This window comes from Hypanus sabinus, chromosome 6 (genome assembly GCF_030144855.1).
Source record: "Hypanus sabinus isolate sHypSab1 chromosome 6, sHypSab1.hap1, whole genome shotgun sequence".
NCBI lineage: Eukaryota > Metazoa > Chordata > Chondrichthyes > Myliobatiformes > Dasyatidae > Hypanus > Hypanus sabinus.
In genome coordinates, this window is record NC_082711.1 from 4,347,614 (window position 1) to 4,371,932 (window position 24,319).

Sequence of the window (24,319 nt, forward strand, 5' to 3'; positions counted from 1 at the left end):
ACGGACTCCCCCTTAGCCAAAGCCCAGGACTCTGCTTCCACGGACTCCCCCTTAGCCAAAGCCCAGGACTCTGCTTCCACGGACTCCCCCTTAGCCAAAGCCCAGGACTCTGCTTCCACGGAGTCCCACTTAGCCAAAGCCCAGGACTCTGCTTCCACGGACTCCGCTTAGCCAAAGCCCAGGACTCTGCTTCCACGGACTCCGCCTTAGCCAAAGCCCAGGACACTGCTTCCACGGACTCCCCCTTAGCCAAAGCCGAGGACTCTGCTTCCACGGACTCCCCCTTAGCCAAAGCCCAGGACTCTGCTTCCACGGACTCCCCCTTAGCCAAAGCCCAGGACTCTGCTTCCACGCACTCCCCACTTCGCCAAAGCCCAGGACTCTGCTTCCACGGACTCCCCCTTAGCCAAAGCCCAGGACTCTGCTCCCACGGACTCCCCCTTAGCCAAAGCCCAGGACTCTGCTTCCACGGACTCCCCCTTAGCCAAAGCCCAGGACTCTGCTTCCACGGACTCCCCGTTAGCCAAAGCCCAGGACTCTGCTTCCACGGACTCCCCCTTAGCCAAAGCCCAGGACTCTGCTTCCACGGACTCCGCTTAGCCAAAGCCCAGGACTCTGCTTCCACGGACTCCCCCTTAGCCAAAGCCCAGGACTCTGCTTCCACGGACTCCCCCCTTAGCCAAAGCCCAGGACTCTGCTTCCAGGGACTCCCCCTTAGCCAAAGCCCAGGACTCTGCTTCCAGGGACTCCCCCTTAGCCAAAGCCCAGGACTCTGCTTCCTGGGACTCCCCCTTAGCCAAAGCCCAGGACTCTGCTTCCATGGACTCCCACTTAGCCAAAGCCCAGGACTCTGCTTCCACGGACTCCCACTTAGCCAAAGCCCAGGACTCTGCATCTACGGACTCCCCCTTAGCCAAAGCCCAGGACTCTGCTCCCACGGACTCCCCCTTAGCCAAAGCCCAGGACTCTGCTTCCACGGACTCCCCCTTAGGCAAAGCCCAGGACTCTGCTTCCACGGACTCCCCACTTAGCCAAAGCCCAGGACTCTGCTTCCACGGACTCCCCACTTAGCCAAAGCCCAGGACTCTGCTCCCACGGACTCCCCCTTAGCCAAAGCCCAGGACTCTGCTTCCACGGACTCCCCCTTAGCCAAAGCCCAGGACTCTGCTTCCACGGACTCCCCCTTAGCCAAAGCCCAGGACTCTGCTTCTACGGACTCCTGTTAGCCAAAGCCCAGGACTCTGCTTCCACGGACTCCCCCTTAGCCAAAGCCCAGGACTCTGCTTCCACGGACCCCCACTTAGCCAAAGCCCAGGACTCTGCTCCCACGGACTCCCACTTAGCCAAAGCCCAGGACTCTGCTTCCGCGGACTCCCCCTTAGCCAAAGCCCAGGACTCTGCTTCCACGGACCCCCACTTAGCCAAAGCCCAGGACTCTGCTCCCACGGACTCCCCCTTAGCCAAAGCCCAGGACTCTGCTTCCACGGACTCCCCCTTAGGCAAAGCCCAGGACTCTGCTTCCACGGACTCCCCACTTAGCCAAAGCCCAGGACTCTGCTTCCACGGACTCCCCACTTAGCCAAAGCCCAGGACTCTGCTCCCACGGACTCCCCCTTAGCCAAAGCCCAGGACTCTGCTTCCACGGACTCCCCCTTAGCCAAAGCCCAGGACTCTGCTTCCACGGACTCCCCCTTAGCCAAAGCCCAGGACTCTGCTTCTACGGACTCCTGTTAGCCAAAGCCCAGGACTCTGCTTCCACGGACTCCCCCTTAGCCAAAGCCCAGGACTCTGCTTCCACTGACCCCCACTTAGCCAAAGCCCAGGACTCTGCTCCCACGGACTCCCACTTAGCCAAAGCCCAGGACTCTGCTTCCGCGGACTCCCCCTTAGCCAAAGCCCAGGACTCTGCTTCCACGGACCCCCACTTAGCCAAAGCCCAGGACTCTGCTCCCACGGACTCCCCCTTAGCCAAAGCCCAGGACTGCTCCCACGGACCCCCACTTAGCCAAAGCCCTGGACTCTGCTCCCACGGACTCCCACTTAGCCAAAGCCCAGGACTCTGCTTCCACGGACTCCGCTTAGCCAAAGCCCAGGACTCTGCTTCCACGGACTCCCCCTTAGCCAAAGCCCAGGACTCTGTTTCCACGGACTCCCCCTTAGCCAAAGCCCAGGACTCTGCTTCCACGGAGTCCCCCTTAGCCAAAGCCCAGGACTCTGCTTCCACGGACTCCGCTTAGCCAAAGCCCAGGACTCTGCTTCCACGGACTCCGCCTTAGCCAAAGCCCAGGACTCTGCTTCCACGGACTCCCCCTTAGCCAAAGCCGAGGACTCTGCTTCCACGGACTCCCCCTTAGCCAAAGCCCAGGACTCTGCTTCCACGGACTCCCCCTTAGCCAAAGCCCAGGACTCTGCTTCCACGCACTCCCCACTTCGCCAAAGCCCAGGACTCTGCTTCCACGGACTCCCCCTTAGCCAAAGCCAAGGACTCTGCTCCCACGGACTCCCCCTTAGCCAAAGCCCAGGACTCTGCTTCCACGGACTCCCCCTTAGCCAAAGCCCAGGACTCTGCTTCCACGGACTCCCCGTTAGCCAAAGCCCAGGACTCTGCTTCCACGGACTCCCCCTTAGCCAAAGCCCAGGACTCTGCTTCCACGGACTCCGCTTAGCCAAAGCCCAGGACTCTGCTTCCACGGACTCCCCCTTAGCCAAAGCCCAGGACTCTGCTTCCACGGACTCCCCCCTTAGCCAAAGCCCAGGACTCTGCTTCCAGGGACTCCCCCTTAGCCAAAGCCCAGGACTCTGCTTCCAGGGACTCCCCCTTAGCCAAAGCCCAGGACTCTGCTTCCAGGGACTCCCCCTTAGCCAAAGCCCAGGACTCTGCTTCCACGGACTCCCACTTAGCCAAAGCCCAGGACTCTGCTTCCACGGACTCCCGCTTAGCCAAAGCCCAGGACTCTGCATCTACGGACTCCCCCTTAGCCAAAGCCCAGGACTCTGCTCCCACGGACTCCCCCTTAGCCAAAGCCCAGGACTCTGCTTCCACGGACTCCCCCTTAGCCAAAGCCCAGGACTCTGCTCCCACGGACTCCCCCTTAGCCAAAGCCCAGGACTCTGCTTCCACGGACTCCCCCTTAGCCAAAGCCCAGGACTCTGCTTCCACGGACTCCCCCTTAGCCAAAGCCCAGGACTCTGCTTCCACGGACTCCCCCTTAGCCAAAGCCCAGGACTCTGCTTCCACGGACTCCCCCTTAGCCAAAGCCCAGGACTCTGCTTCTACGGACTCCTCTTAGCCAAAGCCCAGGACTCTGCTTCCACGGACTCCCCCTTAGCCAAAGCCCAGGACTCTGCTTCCACGGACTCCCCCTTAGCCAAAGCCCAGGACTCTGCTTCCACGGACTCCCCCTTAGCCAAAGCCCAGGACTCTGCTTCCACGGACTCCCCCTTAGCCAAAGCCCTGGACTCTGCTTCCACGGACTCCCCCTTAGCCAAAGCCCCGGACTCTGCTTCCACGGACTCCCCCTTAGCCAAAGCCCAGGACTCTGCTTCCACGGACCCCCACTTAGCCAAAGCCCAGGACTCTGCTCCCACGGACTCCCACTTAGCCAAAGCCCAGGACTCTGCTCCCACGGACTCCCACTTAGCCAAAGCCCAGGACTCTGCTTCCGCGGACTCCCCCTTAGCCAAAGCCCAGGACTCTGCTTCCACGGACCCCCACTTAGCCAAAGCCCAGGACTCTGCTCCCACGGACTCCCCCTTAGCCAAAGCCCAGGACTGCTCCCACGGACCCCCACTTAGCCAAAGCCCAGGACTCTGCTCCCACGGACTCCCACTTAGCCAAAGCCCAGGACTCTGCTCCCACGGACCCACTTAGCCAAAGCCCAGGACTCTGCTTCCACGGACTCCCACTTAGCCAAAGCCCAGGATTCTGCTTCCACGGTCTCCCCCTTAGCCAAAGCCCAGGACTCTGCTCCCACGGTCTCCCCCTTAGCCAAAGCCCAGGACTCTGCTTCCACGGACTCCCCCTTAGCCAAAGCCCAGGACTCTGCTTCCACGGACTCCCCCTTAGCCAAAGCCCAGGACTCTGCTTCCACGGACTCCCCCTTAGCCAAAGCCCAGGACTCTGCTTCCACGGACTCCGCTTAGCCAAAGCCCAGGACTCTGCTTCCACGGACTCCCCCTTAGCCAAAGCCCAGGACTCTGCTTCCACGGACTCCCCCTTAGCCAAAGCCCAGGACTCTGCTTCCACGGACTCCCCCTTAGCCAAAGCCCAGGACTCTGCTTCCACGGACTCCCCCTTAGCCAAAGCCCAGGACTCTGCATCCACGGACTCCCCCTTAGCCAAAGCCCCGGACTCTGCTTCCACGGACACCCCCTTAGCCAAAGCCCAGGACTCTGCTTCCACGGACCCCCACTTAGCCAAAGCCCAGGACTCTGCTCCCACGGACTCCCACTTAGCCAAAGCCCAGGACTCTGCTTCCGCGGACTCCCCCTTAGCCAAAGCCCAGGACTCTGCTTCCACGGACCCCCACTTAGCCAAAGCCCAGGACTCTGCTCCCACGGACTCCCCCTTAGCCAAAGCCCAGGACTGCTCCCACGGACCCCCACTTAGCCAAAGCCCTGGACTCTGCTCCCACGGACTCCCACTTAGCCAAAGCCCAGGACTCTGCTCCCACGGACCCACTTAGCCAAAGCCCAGGACTCTGCTTCCACGGACTCCCACTTAGCCAAAGCCCAGGATTCTGCTTCCACGGTCTCCCCCTTAGCCAAAGCCCAGGACTCTGCTCCCACGGTCTCCCCCTTAGCCAAAGCCCAGGACTCTGCTCCCACGGACTCCCCACTTAGCCAAAGCCCCGGACTCTGCGTCCATGGACTCCCCCTTAGCCAAAGCCCAGGACTCTGCTTCCACAGACTCCCCCTTAGCCAAAGCCCAGGACTCTGCTCCCACGGAGTCCCCCTTAGCCAAAGCCCAGGACTCTGCTTCCACGGACTCCCCCTTAGCCAAAGCCCAGGACTCTGCTTCCACGGACTCCCCCTTAGCCAAAGCCCAGGACTCTGCTTCCACGGACTCCCCCTTAGCCAAAGCCCAGGAATCTGTTTCCACGGACTCCCCCTTAGCCAAAGCCCAGGACTCTGCTTCCACGGACTCCCACTTAGCCAAAGCCCAGGACTCTGCTTCCATGGACTCCCCCTTAGCCAAAGCCCAGGACTCTGTTTCCACGGACTCCCCCTTAGCCAAAGCCCAGGAATCTGTTTCCACGGACTCCCCCTTAGCCAAAGCCCAGGACTCTGCTTCCACGGACTCCCACTTAGCCAAAGCCCAGGACTCTGCTTCCACGGACTCCCCCTTAGCCAAAGCCCAGGACTCTGCTTCCACGGACTCCCCCTCAGCCAAAGCCCAGGACTCTGCTTCCACGGACTCCCCCTCAGCCAAAGCCCAGGACTCTGCTTCCACGGACTCCCCCTCAGCCAAAGCCCAGGACTCTGCTTCCACGGACTCCCCCTCAGCCAAAGCCCAGGACTCTGCTCCCACGGACTCCCCCTCAGCCAAAGCCCAGGACTCTGCTTCCACGGACTCCCCCTCAGCCAAAGCCCAGGACTCTGCTTCCACGGACTCCCCCTTAGCCAAAGCCCAGGACTCTGCTTCCACGGACTCCCCCTGAGCCAAAGCCCAGGACTCTGCTCCCACGGACTCCCCCTTAGCCAAAGCCCAGGACTCTGCTTCCACGGACTCCCCCTTAGCCAAAGCCCAGGACTCTGCTCCCACGGTCTCCCCCTTAGCCAAAGCCCAGGACTCTGCTTCCACGGACTCCCCCTTAGCCAAAGCCCAGGACTCTGCTTCCACGGACTCCCCCTTAGCCAAAGCCCAGGACTCTGCTTCCACGGACTCCGCTTAGCCAAAGCCCAGGACTCTGCTTCCACGGACTCCCCCTTAGCCAAAGCCCAGGACTCTGCTTCCACGGACTCCCCCTTAGCCAAAGCCCAGGACTCTGCTTCCACGGACTCCCCCTTAGCCAAAGCCCAGGACTCTGCTTCCACGGACTCCCCCTTAGCCAAAGCCCAGGACTCTGCTTCCACGGACTCCCCCTTAGCCAAAGCCCCGGACTCTGCTTCCACGGACACCCCCTTAGCCAAAGCCCAGGACTCTGCTTCCACGGACCCCCACTTAGCCAAAGCCCAGGACTCTGCTCCCACGGACTCCCACTTAGCCAAAGCCCAGGACTCTGCTTCCGCGGACTCCCCCTTAGCCAAAGCCCAGGACTCTGCTTCCACGGACCCCCACTTAGCCAAAGCCCAGGACTCTGCTCCCACGGACTCCCCCTTAGCCAAAGCCCAGGACTGCTCCCACGGACCCCCACTTAGCCAAAGCCCTGGACTCTGCTCCCACGGACTCCCACTTAGCCAAAGCCCAGGACTCTGCTCCCACGGACCCACTTAGCCAAAGCCCAGGACTCTGCTTCCACGGACTCCCACTTAGCCAAAGCCCAGGATTCTGCTTCCACGGTCTCCCCCTTAGCCAAAGCCCAGGACTCTGCTTCCACGGACTCCCCCTTAGCCAAAGCCCAGGACTCTGCTTCCACGGACTCCCCCTTAGCCAAAGCCCAGGACTCTGTTTCCACGGACTTCCCCTTAGCCAAAGCCCAGGACTCTGCTTCCACGGACTCCCACTTAGCCAAAGCCCAGGACTCTGCTTCCACGGACTCCCCCTTAGCCAAAGCCCAGGACTCTGTTTCCACGGACTCCCCCTTAGCCAAAGCCCAGGAATCTGTTTCCACGGACTCCCCCTTAGCCAAAGCCCAGGACTCTGCTTCCACGGACTCCCACTTAGCCAAAGCCCAGGACTCTGCTTCCACGGACTCCCCCTCAGCCAAAGCCCAGGACTCTGCTTCCACGGACTCCCCCTCAGCCAAAGCCCAGGACTCTGCTTCCACGGACTCCCCCTCAGCCAAAGCCCAGGACTCTGCTTCCACGGACTCCCCCTCAGCCAAAGCCCAGGACTCTGCTTCCACAGACTCCCCCTTAGCCAAAGCCCAGGACTCTGCTTCCACGGACTCCGCTTAGCCAAAGCCCAGGACTCTGCTTCCACGGACTCCGCCTTAGCCAAAGCCCAGGACTCTGCTTCCACGGACTCCCCCTTAGCCAAAGCCGAGGACTCTGCTTCCACGGACTCCCCCTTAGCCAAAGCCCAGGACTCTGCTTCCACGGACTCCCCCTTAGCCAAAGCCCAGGACTCTGCTTCCACGCACTCCCCACTTCGCCAAAGCCCAGGACTCTGCTTCCACGGACTCCCCCTTAGCCAAAGCCCAGGACTCTGCTCCCACGGACTCCCCCTTAGCCAAAGCCCAGGACTCTGCTTCCACGGACTCCCCCTTAGCCAAAGCCCAGGACTCTGCTTCCACGGACTCCCCGTTAGCCAAAGCCCAGGACTCTGCTTCCACGGACTCCGCTTAGCCAAAGCCCAGGACTCTGCTTCCACGGACTCCCCCTTAGCCAAAGCCCAGGACTCTGCTTCCACGGACTCCCCCCTTAGCCAAAGCCCAGGACTCTGCTTCCAGGGATTCCCCCTTAGCCAAAGCCCAGGACTCTGCTTCCAGGGACTCCCCCTTAGCCAAAGCCCAGGACTCTGCTTCCAGGGACTCCCCCTTAGCCAAAGCCCAGGACTCTGCTTCCACGGACTCCCACTTAGCCAAAGCCCAGGACTCTGCTTCCACGGACTCCCGCTTAGCCAAAGCCCAGGACTCTGCATCTACGGACTCCCCCTTAGCCAAAGCCCAGGACTCTGCTCCCACGGACTCCCCCTTAGCCAAAGCCCAGGACTCTGCTTCCACGGACTCCCCCTTAGCCAAAGCCCAGGACTCTGCTCCCACGGACTCCCCCTTAGCCAAAGCCCAGGACTCTGCTTCCACGGACTCCCCCTTAGCCAAAGCCCAGGACTCTGCTTCCACGGACTCCCCCTTAGCCAAAGCCCAGGACTCTGCTTCCACGGACTCCCCCTTAGCCAAAGCCCAGTACTCTGCTTCCACGGACTCCCCCTTAGCCAAAGCCCAGGACTCTGCTTCTACGGACTCCTCTTAGCCAAAGCCCAGGACTCTGCTTCCACGGACTCCCCCTTAGCCAAAGCCCAGGACTCTGCTTCCACGGACTCCCCCTTAGCCAAAGCCCAGGACTCTGCTTCCACGGACTCCCCCTTAGCCAAAGCCCAGGACTCTGCTTCCACGGACTCCCCCTTAGCCAAAGCCCTGGACTCTGCTTCCACGGACTCCCCCTTAGCCAAAGCCCCGGACTCTGCTTCCACGGACTCCCCCTTAGCCAAAGCCCAGGACTCTGCTTCCACGGACCCCCACTTAGCCAAAGCCCAGGACTCTGCTCCCACGGACTCCCACTTAGCCAAAGCCCAGGACTCTGCTCCCACGGACTCCCACTTAGCCAAAGCCCAGGACTCTGCTTCCGCGGACTCCCCCTTAGCCAAAGCCCAGGACTCTGCTTCCGCGGACTCCCCCTTAGCCAAAGCCCAGGACTCTGCTTCCACGGACCCCCACTTAGCCAAAGCCCAGGACTCTGCTCCCACGGACTCCCCCTTAGCCAAAGCCCAGGACTGCTCCCACGGACCCCCACTTAGCCAAAGCCCAGGACTCTGCTCCCACGGACTCCCACTTAGCCAAAGCCCAGGACTCTGCTCCCACGGACCCACTTAGCCAAAGCCCAGGACTCTGCTTCCACGGACTCCCACTGAGCCAAAGCCCAGGACTCTGCTCCCACGGACTCCCCCTTAGCCAAAGCCCAGGACTCTGCTCCCACGGACTCCCACTTAGCCAAAGCCCAGGACTCTGCTCCCACGGACTCCCCCTTAGCCAAAGCCCAGGACTCTGCTTCCACGGACTCCCACTGAGCCAAAGCCCAGGACTCTGCTCCCACGGACTCCCCCTTAGCCAAAGCCCAGGACTCTGCTTCCACGGACTCCCCCTCAGCCAAAGCCCAGGACTCTGCTTCCACGGACTCCCCCTCAGCCAAAGCCCAGGACTCTGCTCCCACGGACTCCCCCTCAGCCAAAGCCCAGGACTCTGCTTCCACGGACTCCCCCTCAGCCAAAGCCCAGGACTCTGCTTCCACGGACTCCCCCTTAGCCAAAGCCCAGGACTCTGCTTCCACGGACTCCCCCTGAGCCAAAGCCCAGGACTCTGCTCCCACGGACTCCCCCTTAGCCAAAGCCCAGGACTCTGCTTCCACGGACTCCCCCTTAGCCAAAGCCCAGGACTCTGCTTCCACGGACTCCCCCTTAGCCAAAGCCCCGGACTCTGCTTCCACGGACTCCCCACTTCGCCAAAGCCCAGGACTCTGCTTCCACGGACTCCCACTTAGCCAAAGCCCAGGACTCTGCTCCCACGGACTCCCCCTTAGCCAAAGCCCAGGACTCTGCTTCCACGGACTCCCCCTTAGCCAAAGCCCAGGACTCTGCTTCCACGGACTCCCACTGAGCCAAAGCCCAGGACTCTGCTTCCACGGACTCCCCACTTCGCCAAAGCCCAGGACTCTGCTCCCACGGACTCCCCCTTAGCCAAAGCCCAGGACTCTGCTTCCACGGACTCCCCCTTAGCCAAAGCCCAGGACTCTGCTTCCACGGACTCCCCCTTAGCCAAAGCCCAGGACTCTGCTTCCACGGACTCCCCCTTAGCCAAAGCCCAGGACTCTGCTTCCACGGACTCCCACTGAGCCAAAGCCCAGGACTCTGCTTCCACGGACTCCCACTGAGCCAAAGCCCAGGACTCTGCTCCCACGGACTCCCCCTTAGCCAAAGCCCAGGACTCTGCTCCCACGGACTCCCCCTTAGCCAAAGCCCAGGACTCTGCTTCCACGGACTCCCACTTAGCCAAAGCCCAGGACTCTGCTTCCACGGACTCCCCCTTAGCCAAAGCCCAGGACTCTGCTCCCACGGACTCCGCTTAGCCAAAGCCCAGGATTCCGCTGCCCGCTCTGACAAGAAGTCCTGCCTTTTAAAGCGCGCGCTCGGCGCTGACGTCACTCGCGCCTGCGCATTTCCCCCTCCTCCACAGGTATTGACCAGGTAGGCTGAAATCCTACCTACACGGTCGAATTCTCTGAGCTCCCAGCTGAATCACAAGCTGTAACTTGCTCCCGATTCTAATATCCCCCTTGAACTTCCCTCCCCTTACCTGAAAGCCATGTCCTCTTGTATTGAGCAGTGGTGCCCTGGGGAAGAGGCGCTGGCTGTCCACTCTGTCTATTCCTCTTAATATCTTGTACACCTCTATCATGTCTCCTCTCATCCTCCTTCTCTCCAGAGAGTAAAGTCCTAGCTCCCTTAATCTCTGATCATAATCCATACTCTCTAAACCAGGCAGCATCCTGGTAAATTTCCTCTGTACCCTTTCCAATGCTTCCACATCCTTCCTATTGTGAGGTGACCAGAACTGGACACAGTACTCCAAGTGTGGCCTAACTAGAATTTTATAGAGCTGCATCATTACATCGCGTCTCTTAAACTCTATCCCTCGACATATGAAAGCTAATACCCCATAAACTTTCTTAACTACCCTATCTACCTGTGAGGCAACTTTCAGGGATCTGTGGACATTTACCCCCAGATCCCTCTGCTCCTCCACACTACCTAGTATCCTGCCATGTACTTTGTACTTTGCCTTGGAGTTTGTCCTTCCAAAGGGTACCACCTCGCACTTCTCCGGGTTGAACTCCATCTGCCACTTCTCAGCCCACTTCTGCATCCTATCAATGTCCCTCTGCAATCTTCGACAATCCTCTACACTATCTACAACACCACCAACCATTGTGTCGTCTGCAAAGAGACATTCGTCCCCTTACATCGCGATGGAGATGCAACAAAGAATTTCACTCCCTTGGTTGTAAGAAATCAAGTACAGTAGCGTCCGTCATCTGAGACCGAGGGGCAGACTCTCCTCTCGCTGCTGCCATCAGTTCCGGGGGCAACGCACCCCTTCGCTTGTCAACCAATAACGTGAGCGTTCCTGCCCTCCAGCCAATGAGGTGCGCAAAAGGCTTGGCCAATCCGAAATACAAACCGTGGAGTCTCGACCAATAGAAAGCTGCCGTCATGAATGCGTAACCAGGTAGTAGGCGGTACTCGGCCAATTGGAGTGTGCGCTGTCGCGCCGCTCGGCCAATGGGAGCCCCGTGCGGGAGCGCGGGTTTCGGCTGGGAGTTCGCGGCCTCGGGGCTCCTGCTTCAGACGCCCGAAGATGAACGGAGCCCGGGAGCTGAAACGTGAGTTGGTGCAGCGCTGCTTCACGGCCCGGTGCTCCCTCTCCCACATCCTCTGCGCTCCCTCGCCCCCTGTCCGCCGGCCTCTGCGCTCCCTCTTACCCCCGTCCGCCGGCCCCTGAGCTCCCTCTTACCCCCGTCCGCCTGCCCCTGAGCTCCCTCTTACCCTCGTCCGCCGGCCCCTGAGCTCCCTCTTACCCCCGTCCGCCGGCCTCTGAGCTCCCTCTTACCCCCGTCCGCCGGCCTCTGAGCTCCCTCTTACCCCCGTCCGCCGGCCTCTGAGCTCCCTCTTACCCCCGTCCGCCGGCCTCTGAGCTCCCTCTTGCCCCCCGTCCGCCTACCCCTGAGCTCCCTCACCCCCGTCCGCCGGCCTCTGAGCTCCCTCTTACCCCCGTCCGCCGGCCTCTGAGCTCCCTCTTACCCCCGTCCGCCGGCCTCTGAGCTCCCTCTTGCCCCCTGTCCGCCGGCTGCGCTCCCTCTTGCCCCCGTCCGCCTGCCCCTGAGCTCCCTCTTACCCCCTTCCGCCGGCCTCTGAGCTCCCTCTTACCCTCGTCCGCCGGCCTCTGCAGTCCTACGGATGTGATGCTGAGGCGTTATAAAGCACTGGCGAGGCCTCAGCTTGAGTATGGGGAACAATCCTCTTGAGAAGAGGTGTGCTGCCATTGGAGAGGGTCCACAGGAGATTCACAAGGATGATTCCAGCATTGAAAGGGTTGTCCTAGGAGGAATGTTTGACAGCTCTGAGTCTGTACTGGCTGGAATTCAGAAAGATGAGGGGGCATCTCATTGAAACCTTCCGAATGTCGAAAGGCCAAGACAGAGTAGGTGTGGAAAGGATGTTTCCCATGGTGGGGGAGTCTAGGCCAAGAGGGCACAGCCTCAGGATAGAGGGGCGCCCTTTCAAACAGATGTGGAGAAATTTCTTTAGCCAAGGGTAGTGAATTTGTTGCCACATGCGTCTGTGGAGGCCAGGTCTATGAGTGTATTTAAAGCAGAGATTGATTGGACACGGCATCAAAGGTTATGGGGAGAAGGCCAGGAACTGGGGTTGAGGTGAAGATAGAAAAAAGCATTAACAGTTCTGTTCTGATATCTTATGGTCTATAGTCTTATGCTGAAACCAGTTAAACTGCCTCCTGCCTGACCTGAGCCCTCTGTACCCTACAATGCACGTGCCCATCCAAACTTCTCTTCAACGTTGGAATTGATCTCACATGTCCTTGATGGAGCTGAGCAAGTTTGCAACACTCTGCAGCTTTCTACAAGCCTCACCCACCCCCACTCCCGACTCTGATGGTGATGCAGGCAGTTGCAATGCTCTCCACGGTACATCTGTGGAAGTCTGCAAGTGACGTAGCCTCTAATAGTGACTTGGGTCTAGATTAGATCCCGGAAGCATTGACACTCAGCAACTTGAAAATGCTCACTCTTTCCACTGGTGTATTCCCTCTGAAGCCCACAGCCAGTTCTTCAGTTTGACGCATTGAGTGTGAGGTTGTTCCAGCTGATCTAGCTCGCTTCTGTACACCACCTCATCCCCTTCTGAAATTCTGCCAACAGTAGTTGTGTCATTGGCAAATGTATAATGGCATTTGAGCTGTGCCTACCCACACGGGCATGGGTGTAAAGTAGAGATGCCCTCTCCGTACCCCTCCCCCAGTGGTGTGGGATGCCCTCTCTGTACCGTGGACACCTGAGCAGCATGCAGTGAGGGTGGGAGGGAATCTTCAAGTTTAATTGCATTCAGACATTCACGATACAGCCGAATGAAGCAGGGGCAAAGTGCAAATACGAAAAATAGAAAACCTACAGTACAATACAGGCCCTTCGGCCCACAATGCTGTGCCAAACATGTCCTTAGAAATTACCCAAGGTTACCCATAGCCCTCTATTTTTCTAAGCTCCCTGTACCTGTCCAGGAGTCTCTTAAAATACCCTATTGTATCCGCCTCCACCACCATCACCGGCAGCCAATTCCACGCACTCACCACTCTCTGAGTAAAAAACTTACCCCTGACATCTCCTCTGTACCTACTCCCCAGCACCTTAACCCCGTGTCCTCTTGTGGCAACCATTTCAGCCCTGGGAAAAGGCCTCTGACTATCCACATGATCAATGCCTCTCATTATCTTGTACACCTCTATCAGGTCACCTCTCATCCTCTGTCACTCCAAGGAGAAAGGGCTGAGTTCACTCAAACTATTCTCATAAGGTACGCCCTCCAATCCAGGCAACATCCTTGTAAATCTCCTCTGCACTCTCTCTGTAGTATCCACATCCTTCCTGTAGTGAGGTGTTCAGCCTTTACGGACCTCCATTGCACATGAGGAAGGAATGAAATCACTCCACACAAGTCCAACCAGTACTCCTCCACTGACTCGCTCAGCCACCTGGCTGAGCCCATTCTTACCCTGCACAACTTCTGACTCCTAAACACAAAACAATCTGCAGATGATTGACTGCTATGGGCTTAGAGCGTGATGATCAGACTGCTGAGGGCTGGTATTTGCTCCCACACACTCCATGCCCCATCAGTGTACAAGACATGAGACTTGGGGACAGGTTAGATTTATTTACATGCCTTTTATACGTACTATATGTGCTGTGTATGACTTGGTACTATGATGCAAGAAGCATCATGAACAGAGCTGATGAGTTTAGAGCGTGGATCAGTACTTGGAGCTAAGATTTTGTGGCCATTACAGAGACTTAGATGGCTCAGTGACAGGAATGGTTACTTAGTGCCAGGCTTTAGATGTTTCAGAAAGGACAGGGAGGGAGGCAAAAGAGGTGGGGGTGTGGCACTGTTGATCAGAGATAGTGTCACGGCTGCAGAAAAGGAGGAAGTCATGAAGGGATTGTTTACGGAGTCTCTGTGGGTGGAAGTCAGGAACAGGAAGGGGTCAATAACTCTACTGGGTGATTTTTAAAGACCACCAACTAGTGACAGGGACATCAAGGAGCAGATAGGGAGACAGATTCTGGAAAGGTGTAATAATAACAGAGTTATCGTGATGGGAGATTTTAATTTCCCAAATATTGATTGGCATGTCCCTAGAGCGAGGGATTTAGTTGGGGTGGAGTTTGTTAGGTGTGTTCAGGAAGGTTTCTTGACACAATGTATAGATAAGCCTACAAGAGGAGAGGGTGTACTTGATCTAGCATTGGAAAATGAACCTGGTCAGGTGTCAGGTCTCTCAGTGGGAGAGCATTTTGGAGACAATCATAATTCTATCTCCAAATAGCTTTGGAGAGGGATAGGAACAGACAAGTTAGGGAAATGTTTAATTGGAGTAATGGGAAATATGAATCTATCAGGCAGGAACTTGGAAGCATAAATTGGGAATAGATGTTCTCAGGGAAATGTACAGAAGAAATGTGGCAAGTGTTCAGGGTATATTTGCGTGGTGTTCTGCATAGATACGTTCCAATGAGACAGGGAAAGGATGGTAGGGTACAGGAACAGTGGTGTACGAAGGCTGTTGTAAATCTAGTCAAGGAGAAAAGAAAAAAAACTTCTGAAAGGTTCAAAAAACTAGGTAATGATAGAGAGCTAGAAGATTATAAGGCTAGCAGGAAGGAGTTTAAAAATGAAATTAGGAGAGCCAGAAGGGGCCATGAGAAGGCCTTGGCGGGCAGGATTAAGGAAACCCCCAAGGCCTTCTCAAGTATGTGAAGAGCAAAAGGATAAGACGTGAGAGATAGGATCAATCAAGTGTGACAGTGGGAAAGTGTGTATGGAACCGGAGGAAACAGCAGAGGTACTTAATGAGTACTTTGCTTCAGTATTCACTACAGAAAAGGATCTTGGTGATTGTAGGGATGACTTGCAGCGGACTGAAAAGCTTGAGCTTGTAGATATTAAGAAAGAGGATGTGCTGGTGCTTTTAGAAAGCAGCAAGTTGGGTGAGTAACCAGGACTGGACAAGATGTACCCAAGGCTGCTGTGGGGTACTCTTTGCAGCATCAATGCAGTGAGGTTATGGAAAATTGGAGAGTTGCGGATGTTGTTCCCTTATTCAAGAAAGAGAGTAGAGATAGCCCAGAAAATTATAGACCAATGAGTCTTACTTCAGTGGTTGGTAAGTTGATGGAGAAGATCCTGAGAGGCAGGATTTATGAACATTTGGAGAGGTATAATATGATTAGGAATAGTCAGCATGGCTTTGTCAAAGGCAGGTCGTGCCTTACGAGCCTGACTGAATCTTTTGAGGATGTGACTAAACACATTGATGAAGGAAGAGCAGTAGATGTAGTGTACATGGATTTAAGCAAGGTATTTGATAAGGTACCCCATGCAAGGCTTATTGAGAAAGTAAGGAAGTATGGGATCCAAGGGGGCATTGCTTTGTGGATCCAGAACTGGCTTGCCCACAGAAGGCAAAGAGTGATTGCAGGTGGGTCATATTCTGCATGGAGGTCGGTGACCAGTGGTGTGCCTCAGGGATCTGTTCTGGGACCCCTTCTTTTTGTGATTTTTATAAATGACCTGGATGAGAAAGTGGAGGAATGGGTTAGTAAATTTGCTGGTGACACAAAGGTTGGGGGTGTTGTGGATAGTGTGCAGGGAAGAAGGTACAGAGGAGATATCAGGGGTAAGTTTTTTTACTCAGAGTGGTGAGTGCGTCTATTGGGCTGCCGGCGATGGTGGTGGAGGCGGATGCGATAGGGCCTTTTAAGAGACTCCTGGATAGGTACATGGAGCTTAGAAAAATAGAGGGCTGTGGGTAACCCTAGGTAATTGGTAAGGTAGGGACATGTTCAGCACAGCTTTGTGGACTGTAGGGCCTGTATTGTGCTGTAGGTTTTCTGTGTTTCTATGCCATGCAAACTAACGGTTTTCAATGTATTTCACTGCATGTGGCAATAATCAGACAATTGCCACCTACTGAAGGATTGTTGTCATAGAATATGGAGAGCCAGCAGGAGCTTGATGGGTCAAGTGGCCTCCTGACTCTCTCGCTCTGTTTTCAGACCTGCAGAAGGCCAAGTTGAAAGCCCAGAGAAGCCACAACCTGAGGGAGGAGGCGAATATCTGCAACCAGCTGGGCGAGGTGCTGGCCAAACAAGGTGGGTCCACGTGGTGGGGGAGGGTAGAGGTGACAGGTGTGGGCCATGAGAGCTCGATGGTCAGGAGAGGGGTCTCGGAACTGAGTGGTTGCTGTGTGGGTTCTGGGGTTTGATGATTGCTGCAGGTCTTGGGAGTTTGGGAAGTCAAAGGGTTGTGTTGCCTTGGCCCAAAACATAGGATCCCAGAGTAGTAAAACAGGCTCTCCAGCCAATCATAGAGCATTACAACACAGAAACAGGCCTTTCAGTCCATCTAGTCCATACTGAATTATTATGCCAAGTCCCATCGATGTGCACGTGAACCATAGTCCATTGATAACTCTCCATCTGTACCCATCTGTTATGAATGTGCAGCAACTCTGAGGGGCCGAAGGGTACAAAGTCGCCCCCTCCTTTTTGAGAATCGCAAGATCGCTATTAATTCGGGTCTGGGACCCAGGAAATGAGAGAGAGAGACACAGAATCCACAAGGTTTGGAATGTGTCCTGGCCTCAGCGAAACAAAACCACTGATAACGGCTATTGTCTCTTGGAGAAGGAATTGTGTATTGAGTACTGTACTATTCATTGAAGCCCCTCAGGGGACGACCAGAGTGGGCTGGTTGAGGGATTGCATCATCCCAACCTGATTGACATCTGAGACCCCGTGAGTAAGGATAAAAGAGGGTCTGGGGAACAGCCCCTTTAGACGCACCAGGAGAAACGCTAGAAATCCAGTGACAGCATTTTATAGCGAAAGCTGGTGGGGGCTTATGTGCGTCCTCCCTTGCCTGGGATTGGCGGGCTCATCACGGAAGAACGGCTTAGCTAAAGGAGAGGCCACAAGTGAACGGCCACAACAACGAGACTCCAACGGATCGAAATCATAAAAGGAATTGGCAAATTTTTCTCCAAATCTCTCTCTCTCTCCAACCATTGCAACATAGCGGTCCCCAATGGCTGCAGCCTGCATGAACTGAGTGAACTTTATATTTCCATCGGACAATACATTATCCCCTAGACAACGATAGAGCTTATTTCTTATTATAAGTATAATAAGATTGATTATTGATTATTATTATACTCGCACTTTTAGATTTCGTATTGACGATGTATATTATCTGTATATTTGCATTGATATTATTTTTGTGTATTTTTACTAATAAATACTGTTAAAAATAGTACCATCAGACTTCAACGGACCTCTCTATCTTTGCTGGTAAGTGACCCAGTTACGGGGTTCGTAACACATCCAAACTTCTCTTAAATGCTCCAGTTGACCCACATCCTCCACTGCCACAGGCAGCTCGTTCCATACTACACTGTCTTCTGAGTGATGTTCCTCTTAATTGGTTCACCCATGACCAGGCAATGTCAGTGGAAAAAGCCTGCCTGCATTTGCCCTATCTATACCCCTCATAATTTTGTACACCTCTATCAAATCTCCCCTTGTTCTCTTACGTTCTCGGGAATGAAATCCAAAACTATTCAATCTTTGCCTGTGTTTGGCCCTTACCCCTCCCAACCTGGGATCCACAGACCCCTCAGTTAATGGTATTGGTCCATGATATAAAAAAAGGTTGGGAACCCCTGCAACCTTTCTACCCAAATACCTGTTGTAATTGTTCCTGCTTCAAGCACAATCGCAAAGAAGAGAAAATCTGCAGATGCTGGAAATTCAAGCAACACACACAAAATACTGGAGGAGCTCAGCAGATGAGGCAACATCTATGAAAAAGAGTAACCAGTCAATGTTTTGGGCCGAGACTTCATTAGGGCTGATGAGTTCCTCCAGCACTTTTTGTGCCACTTCAAGTTCAATTTATTGTCATTCAGCTGTCAGCATGTATGCTGCCCAGCGAAGCAATGTTCCTCCAGACCAAGGTGCACAGTGCAGTACATGTAACTCACACTACGCATTAAGTAATATTACCAAAATAAATTAACAAATAATTTGCATCTATGACTCAGGTTTAAAAAGTAAACACTATAATGCCACAGGTGCTTCGTACGTGTTGAGACCCAGGTGGTGGCAGGGACTTCAGTAGTGTCATGGCCTGGGGGAAGAAGTTGTTTCCCTTCCTAACAGTTCTTGTCCTAATGGTGCAGCACCTTCTGCCTGACATTAAGGGGTCAAAGAGATTGTTGGACGGATGAGAGGGATCATTGATAATGCTGACAGTCCTGTGTGCACAGCACTCCTGATAAATATCGCTGGTAGGTGAAAGAGAGACCCCGATGATCCTCTTACAGTCCTTTGCAGGGGGTTGTGGTCAGACGCCTTGCAATTCCTGTACCAGACAGTGCTGCAGCTGGTCAGGGCAGCCTCTATAGTGCTTTTGTTAAAATTAGTTATCACTCGCCTCAATCTCCTCAGGAGGTGGAGGCGCTGCTGTGGTTTCTTGACCAAAGAGGTGGTGATGAGGGACCAGGTGAGATCATCGGTATTTTAATCTGGTGCTCTGTGCCTGTAATGTTGCTACAATAAGTTTTTCATTGCGCCTGTGCATGCATGGACTTATGCAGATAACAATAAACCCTTTTTCATTTGACACAGAACCACCACTCTGGGTGTGAAAGATCTTACCCCTTCATGTTTATACTCCGCTAAAAGCACTGTGAACATTCACCTTATCCACGTGACTAATGACTTTATAAACCTCAAAGTAAAAAATAAGAAATAAACAAATTACATAAGTAGTGCAAAAATAGAGCAGAATTCCTGAAATTGTTTACATTGGTTCATTGTCCATCCAGAAATTTGATGGCAGAGGGGAAGAAGCTGTTCCTGAAATGTTGAGTGTTTCTCTTCAGGCTCCTGTACTTCCTTGATGGCAGTAATGAGAAGAGGGCATGTCCTGGGTGAAGGGGTGCTTAAAGATAGATGCTGCTTTTTGGAGGCATCCCTTCTGAAGATGTCTTCGATGCTCGGGAAGCTTGTGCCCATGATGGAGCTGGATGAGTTTGTGGTTTTCTGCAGCTTCCTGTCAGAATGCTCTTGAGGCGAGGCCTCTTGAAGGTGTCCTCGGTGGTATTTGTGAACTTTACTATACCTTGAACAGATTGATTGTTTGAGCTTGCTGTCTCCACCGCACCGCCACTTCCACCATGATCTGCTCCCTCTCACCAGGTCAGTTCCAGAAGGCGATCGAGGAACACCGGCAGGAGCTGCAGCTGTCCGAGGTGCTGAACGATGTGATCGGCTGTGCGGTGGCCAACCGGAAGATTGGGGAATGCCTCGCAGAGCTGGGGAGCTACTCCGATGCACTTGAGGTACGGGGACGAGGGGGAGAGGCTGTGCTCTCCACCTCCCATGCTCACCTGTGCATCGGGGGCACAAAATTCCAAATTAGACTTCAGCTACATCTTGTACAACACTTTCTGACCCCTGTACTCATAAATCAAATCATTACTTTGATTAATGAAGGCCATTGCTGTGTGTATGAGCCAATCAACATGTGACGTCACTTTCAAAGAATGATGGATCTGTGTTGTACTGCACCCCTCAGTGACCTGCCATTCACTGTAAGACTGTCCACTGCCACAATGGTGAGACCTGCCTGACCAATGCCTCTAGTTCCCATTCCCTTTGGGATGAGGGAGGCCCCGTGTGTCCAGGCACCCTCGGCCCTGATCTGCAAACACATGTACTCCACAACAACTCCCAATAATGGGAGCTGAGCACTGTGGCAAGTATTCTGACCACCAATAGTGTCTGACCTTGGGCTCAGACTGCTGCTGTCCTGAGACAGGTAGGCTGCCCATCCCTCAATTCAGTCAGTCGTTACCCAGGCTGTGTTCCCCCCACCCCCACCCTACACCTCAGAACAGAAATCAGTCAGAAATGTTCCAAATGGTGGAGCAGGAGTCAGCTATTCACTCACAGCGCTCTCTGTGACACTCAGAAACTGTGAGGGATTTGAGGGCTTGGGACTATGAGGTAAGAACCCCTAGGGTGAAGGAGAGTGAGGGGCATAGATAGGGGAGACAAGGACACAGGAGCAGAATTAGGCCATTCAACCCATCCAGTCTACTTTGTCGTGCAATCATGGCTGATTTAATTTCCTTCTCAGCTCATTCCTTTGCTTTCTCCCCATAGCCTGTAATGCCTTCACTAATCAAGAGCCAGTCAGCCTCAGGACTTGCACCAGCAGGTTCAGGACTAGTTATTACCTCAACCATCAGACTGTTAAACCACGGGGGATAGCTTCACTCAACCCATCACTGAACCGTTCCTACAACTAATGGACTCACTCTTGAGGACTCCATCTCACGTTTGCGATATTTATTGCTTATTTATTATTATTGCTGGGTTTTTTTGTCTTTGCACAGTTTGCCTTCTGCATTCTGGTTGAACTCCCACGTTGGGTGCTCTTTCATTGATTCTGTTATGGTTATTTTGCTATAGATATAAGATCATAAGACATGGGAGCAGAATTAGGCCATCGAGTCTGTTCTGCCGTTCCATCATGGCTGATCTCAGATCCCATACACCTGCTTTCATCCAGATCATGAAAAGAAACCCGGTGCTAATACTGACCCTTGCAGAACACCACTAGTCACTAGCAGCCAACCAGAAAAGGCCCCCTTTAAGCCCTCCCCTCTCTTTATTCCCACTCACTGCCTCCTGTCAATCTCCTATCACATGATTTTCTCCATTACAAGTTGCTTCAATGTTTGAAGGACCTTGGTCACACTGACTCTCCTTCCCTCTGAAGGCATCAGGGTAATTGATCCTTTGCAGGGGTCATAGAGTCAAAGAGCAATACAGTATAGAAACAGGCCCTTTGGCCCATCTAGTCTGTGCCAACCCTTTATTTTGCCTAGTCTGGTTGACCTATACGTGGACCATAGCTCTCCCATCCATGTACTTATTCAGCCTTCTCTAAAGTCTTGCATTTACGATTGAACCCCCCCCCCTCCATTGTTCTACAGCATCAGCGCAAGCACCTGCAATTGGCCCAACAGGTGGCCAATCACGTGGAGGAGCAGCGAGCCTGGGCGACCATTGGCCGGACATACCTCTTCATCTACGAGACTGACCAGGAGAGCGAGTCACTGCAGGAGGCGGAAAATGCCTTCCAGAAGAGCCTGGCTATCGTTGACAACAAGTTGGAAGGTAGGATGGGAGAAGGTGGAAAATAGCAGCTACTGCTTCACTCGCACCAGGAAAAGAGGTAGCTGGGGAGATCTCTGAATGAAAGGTCATAGGTTCATTTTAAACCAGATTACTTGACCCTTCTCTCTCTGTTCCACCCTCCTATCACTGTCACCCTGTCTCCTCTTTCAAACCCAGGATGCTATCCTTCAGCAGATAAAAATATTTATTTTTAAATTGGTTCTTTTTCTGATTCAGCAGCAAAAGATATTCTCAAAAGGGGCACTGTATGTGTGTTAAAGGTTAAAATAAAGTGCTTTGTTGCAGCTATATCAAGAATAAAATACAGAAGGAAACAAAAATGGTAAAAGAGACAAAGTAATGCTTATTAACCAGTCACAAAGCCACTCCACACAATGTGAACCAGAAGTATCTGACAGGTTTTCCAGTCCCCTCTCCCCTCACCACCTCACCCATCTCCTCCTCCCAGTCCTCTATTTGAAAAAACTACCCCTGCAAATCCCCGTCACTTTAAAGCATATGTCCTACAGCCTTTGCCATTTTCTCATTATTTATTTAGAGATATTGAACAGGCCTTTCCGGCCCAATGAGCCACACCACTCAGCAACAGACCTATTTAACACTAGCCTAATCACAGGACAATTTAGAATCAGAATCCACTTTATTATCAACTGCATGCGCTGTGAAATTTGTTTACTTAGTAGCAGCAGTTCAATGCAATACGTGATAATACAGAAAGAAAAAAAGTAAAATCAATTGCATTATGTGTATTTGTATACTGAATAGATTAAAATAGTACAAAAACAAATATATATTAAAAAAGTAAGGTCGCGTTCATGGGTTCAATGTCCATTTAGGAATTGGATGGCAGAGGGGAAGAAGCTGTTCTGAGTTACTGAGTGTGGGCCTTCAGGCTTCTGTACCTCCTGCCTGATGGTAACAGTGAGAAAAGGACATGTCCTGGGTGCTGGGAGTCCTTAGCACTGGACACTGCCTTTCTGAGACATCAATCCTTGAAGATGTCCTGGGTACTATGGACACTAGTACCCAAGATGGAGCTGACTGATTTTACAACTTTCTGTAGCTGTCAGTCCTGTGCAGTAGTGTGACACCCACCCCCCCCCCACCCCGTATGCAGAGCCATTGAGATTGTTTGCTGTTGACCTATTGTGGCAATAGGCATATTGTAGTGGATCCCAGGTCCTTGCTGAGGTAGGAGTTTATTCTAGCCATGACCAACCTCTCAAAGCACTTTATCACCGCAGATGTGAGTGGTACTGGACGATAGTCATGAAGGCAACTAACCGTGCTCAAAATTGTTCCTTCACTCTTGAAATAGCCCTCTGCAAGTCATATCTGGTTTTCTTGTACAGACCTGTGTCGCCATACTTAAATGCTACAGATCTAGCCCTCAGCAGGTGACGAACCTCCTGGTTCATCCATGACTTTGTCTTAGGAGTGTACCGCAAATATTCGTTGGCACACACTCATTCACACGGGTTTTAATGAAGTCAGTTAATGTGGCATATTCATCCAGGTTTAAAGCTGAATCTGTGAACACAGTCCAGTCCACCAATTCAAAGCAGTCCTGTAGGTGTTCCTGTGCTTCCCTTGTCCATACCTCCTTGGTCCTCATGGCTGGTGCTGCAGTCTTCAGTCTCTGCCTATACTCGGGGAGTCGACGTACAGCCAAGTGATCAGACTTCCTGAAGTGCGGGTGTGGAATAGCACGGGAAACATTCATTACTCTTTGGACACTACCTCACTTTTTTTAATATACAGTGTTTCTTTTATTGAAAGTTTTTTAATGGATTCAATATACATAATTGATTTACTTTAATTATTATTGGTTTTTTGTCTCTGCTAGATTATGTATTGCATTGAACTGCTGCTGCTAAGTTAATAAATTTCACGTCACGTGCCGGTGATAATAAACCTGTTTCTGATTCTGATTTTGGTTGACGGTGGTGAAACAATGGTCCAGTGCGTTGTTTCCTCTGATACTACAAATGATTTTTTTTGATGGTAGTTGTTTGGTAACTGTTTTGGTCTGGTTAAAATCCCTCACAAAGATGGTGACGGCATCGGGGTGCTGTTTCGTGTATGTTGATCGCATCACTGAGATCATCTGGAGTCTGTTTGACATTGGTTGAATTTACAATGACCACTTAACCCACTCAGTGGTTCACCAGCGGTCTGCAGGAGGAAACCCGATCACCAGGAGGAAACACGCATGGTCGTGGGTGCTGGGTTGAACTCTGAGTTGTAATAGCGGATACGATAGGGTCTTTTAAGAGACTTTTAGATAGGTACACAGAGCTTAGAAAAATAGAGGGCTATAGGTAAGCCTAGTAATCTCTAAGGTGGGGACATGATCAACACAACTTTGTGGGCCAAAGGGCCTGTATTGTGCTGTAGGTTTTCTGTGTTATGCTAATTGCTACATTATCCTGGTGCCCTAACTTCTATCAGCCTCTTGCCCCTCCCCAGTGAAAATAACCGGTTTATCCAAAATCATTTATAACGAGGATTCTAATTCACCCTCCAAATCCTCCACAGCCTCTGTGTAATAGGGCAACCGGAACTGCACACAGTACTGCATGTTAAGTGCATGCAAGACAGATCTTTCACTGTATTTCAGTGCAAGTGACAATAATAAACCAATTGCAAATGCTGACCTGGCCAAAGTTTACCAGCTACATCACTGTTGCAGTAAGTGTCAATCTTGCCTGCTCATCGAAAGCCTCCAGGGATTAGCCTGTTTAGGAAACATGGCGACCCGTCCCACTATCTGCTGTTTGCTGATGGCATGTCGGTGCCAACAGGACACAAACCTAGCTTGCTGAAAGCACACAATCTCTTTTCACTCTCCGGGTCACCACAGGCTAGGTGTGGAGTC

The 24,319-nt window shown here is 53.3% G+C and overlaps 1 protein-coding gene across 3 annotated transcripts in view; it reads left to right on the plus strand.

The window, feature by feature from the left end:
• Positions 1-11,075: 11,075 nt before the first annotated feature.
• tonsl (tonsoku-like, DNA repair protein) overlaps positions 11,076-24,319 on the plus strand; it is a 125,000-nt gene continuing 111,756 nt past the window's right edge. For 2 of the 3 annotated variants that reach the window (XM_059971558.1, XM_059971557.1), the window contains exons 1-4: positions 11,076-11,256; positions 16,228-16,323; positions 19,432-19,574; positions 21,237-21,420. In XM_059971558.1, the coding sequence (XP_059827541.1) occupies positions 11,091-11,256; positions 16,228-16,323; positions 19,432-19,574; positions 21,237-21,420 (589 nt within the window). In that variant the 5' untranslated portion in view covers positions 11,076-11,090. Of the gene's footprint in view, positions 11,257-16,227; positions 16,324-19,431; positions 19,575-21,236; positions 21,421-24,319 lie in introns of those variants that run through there. The other variant, XM_059971559.1, reaches the window with a different exon arrangement.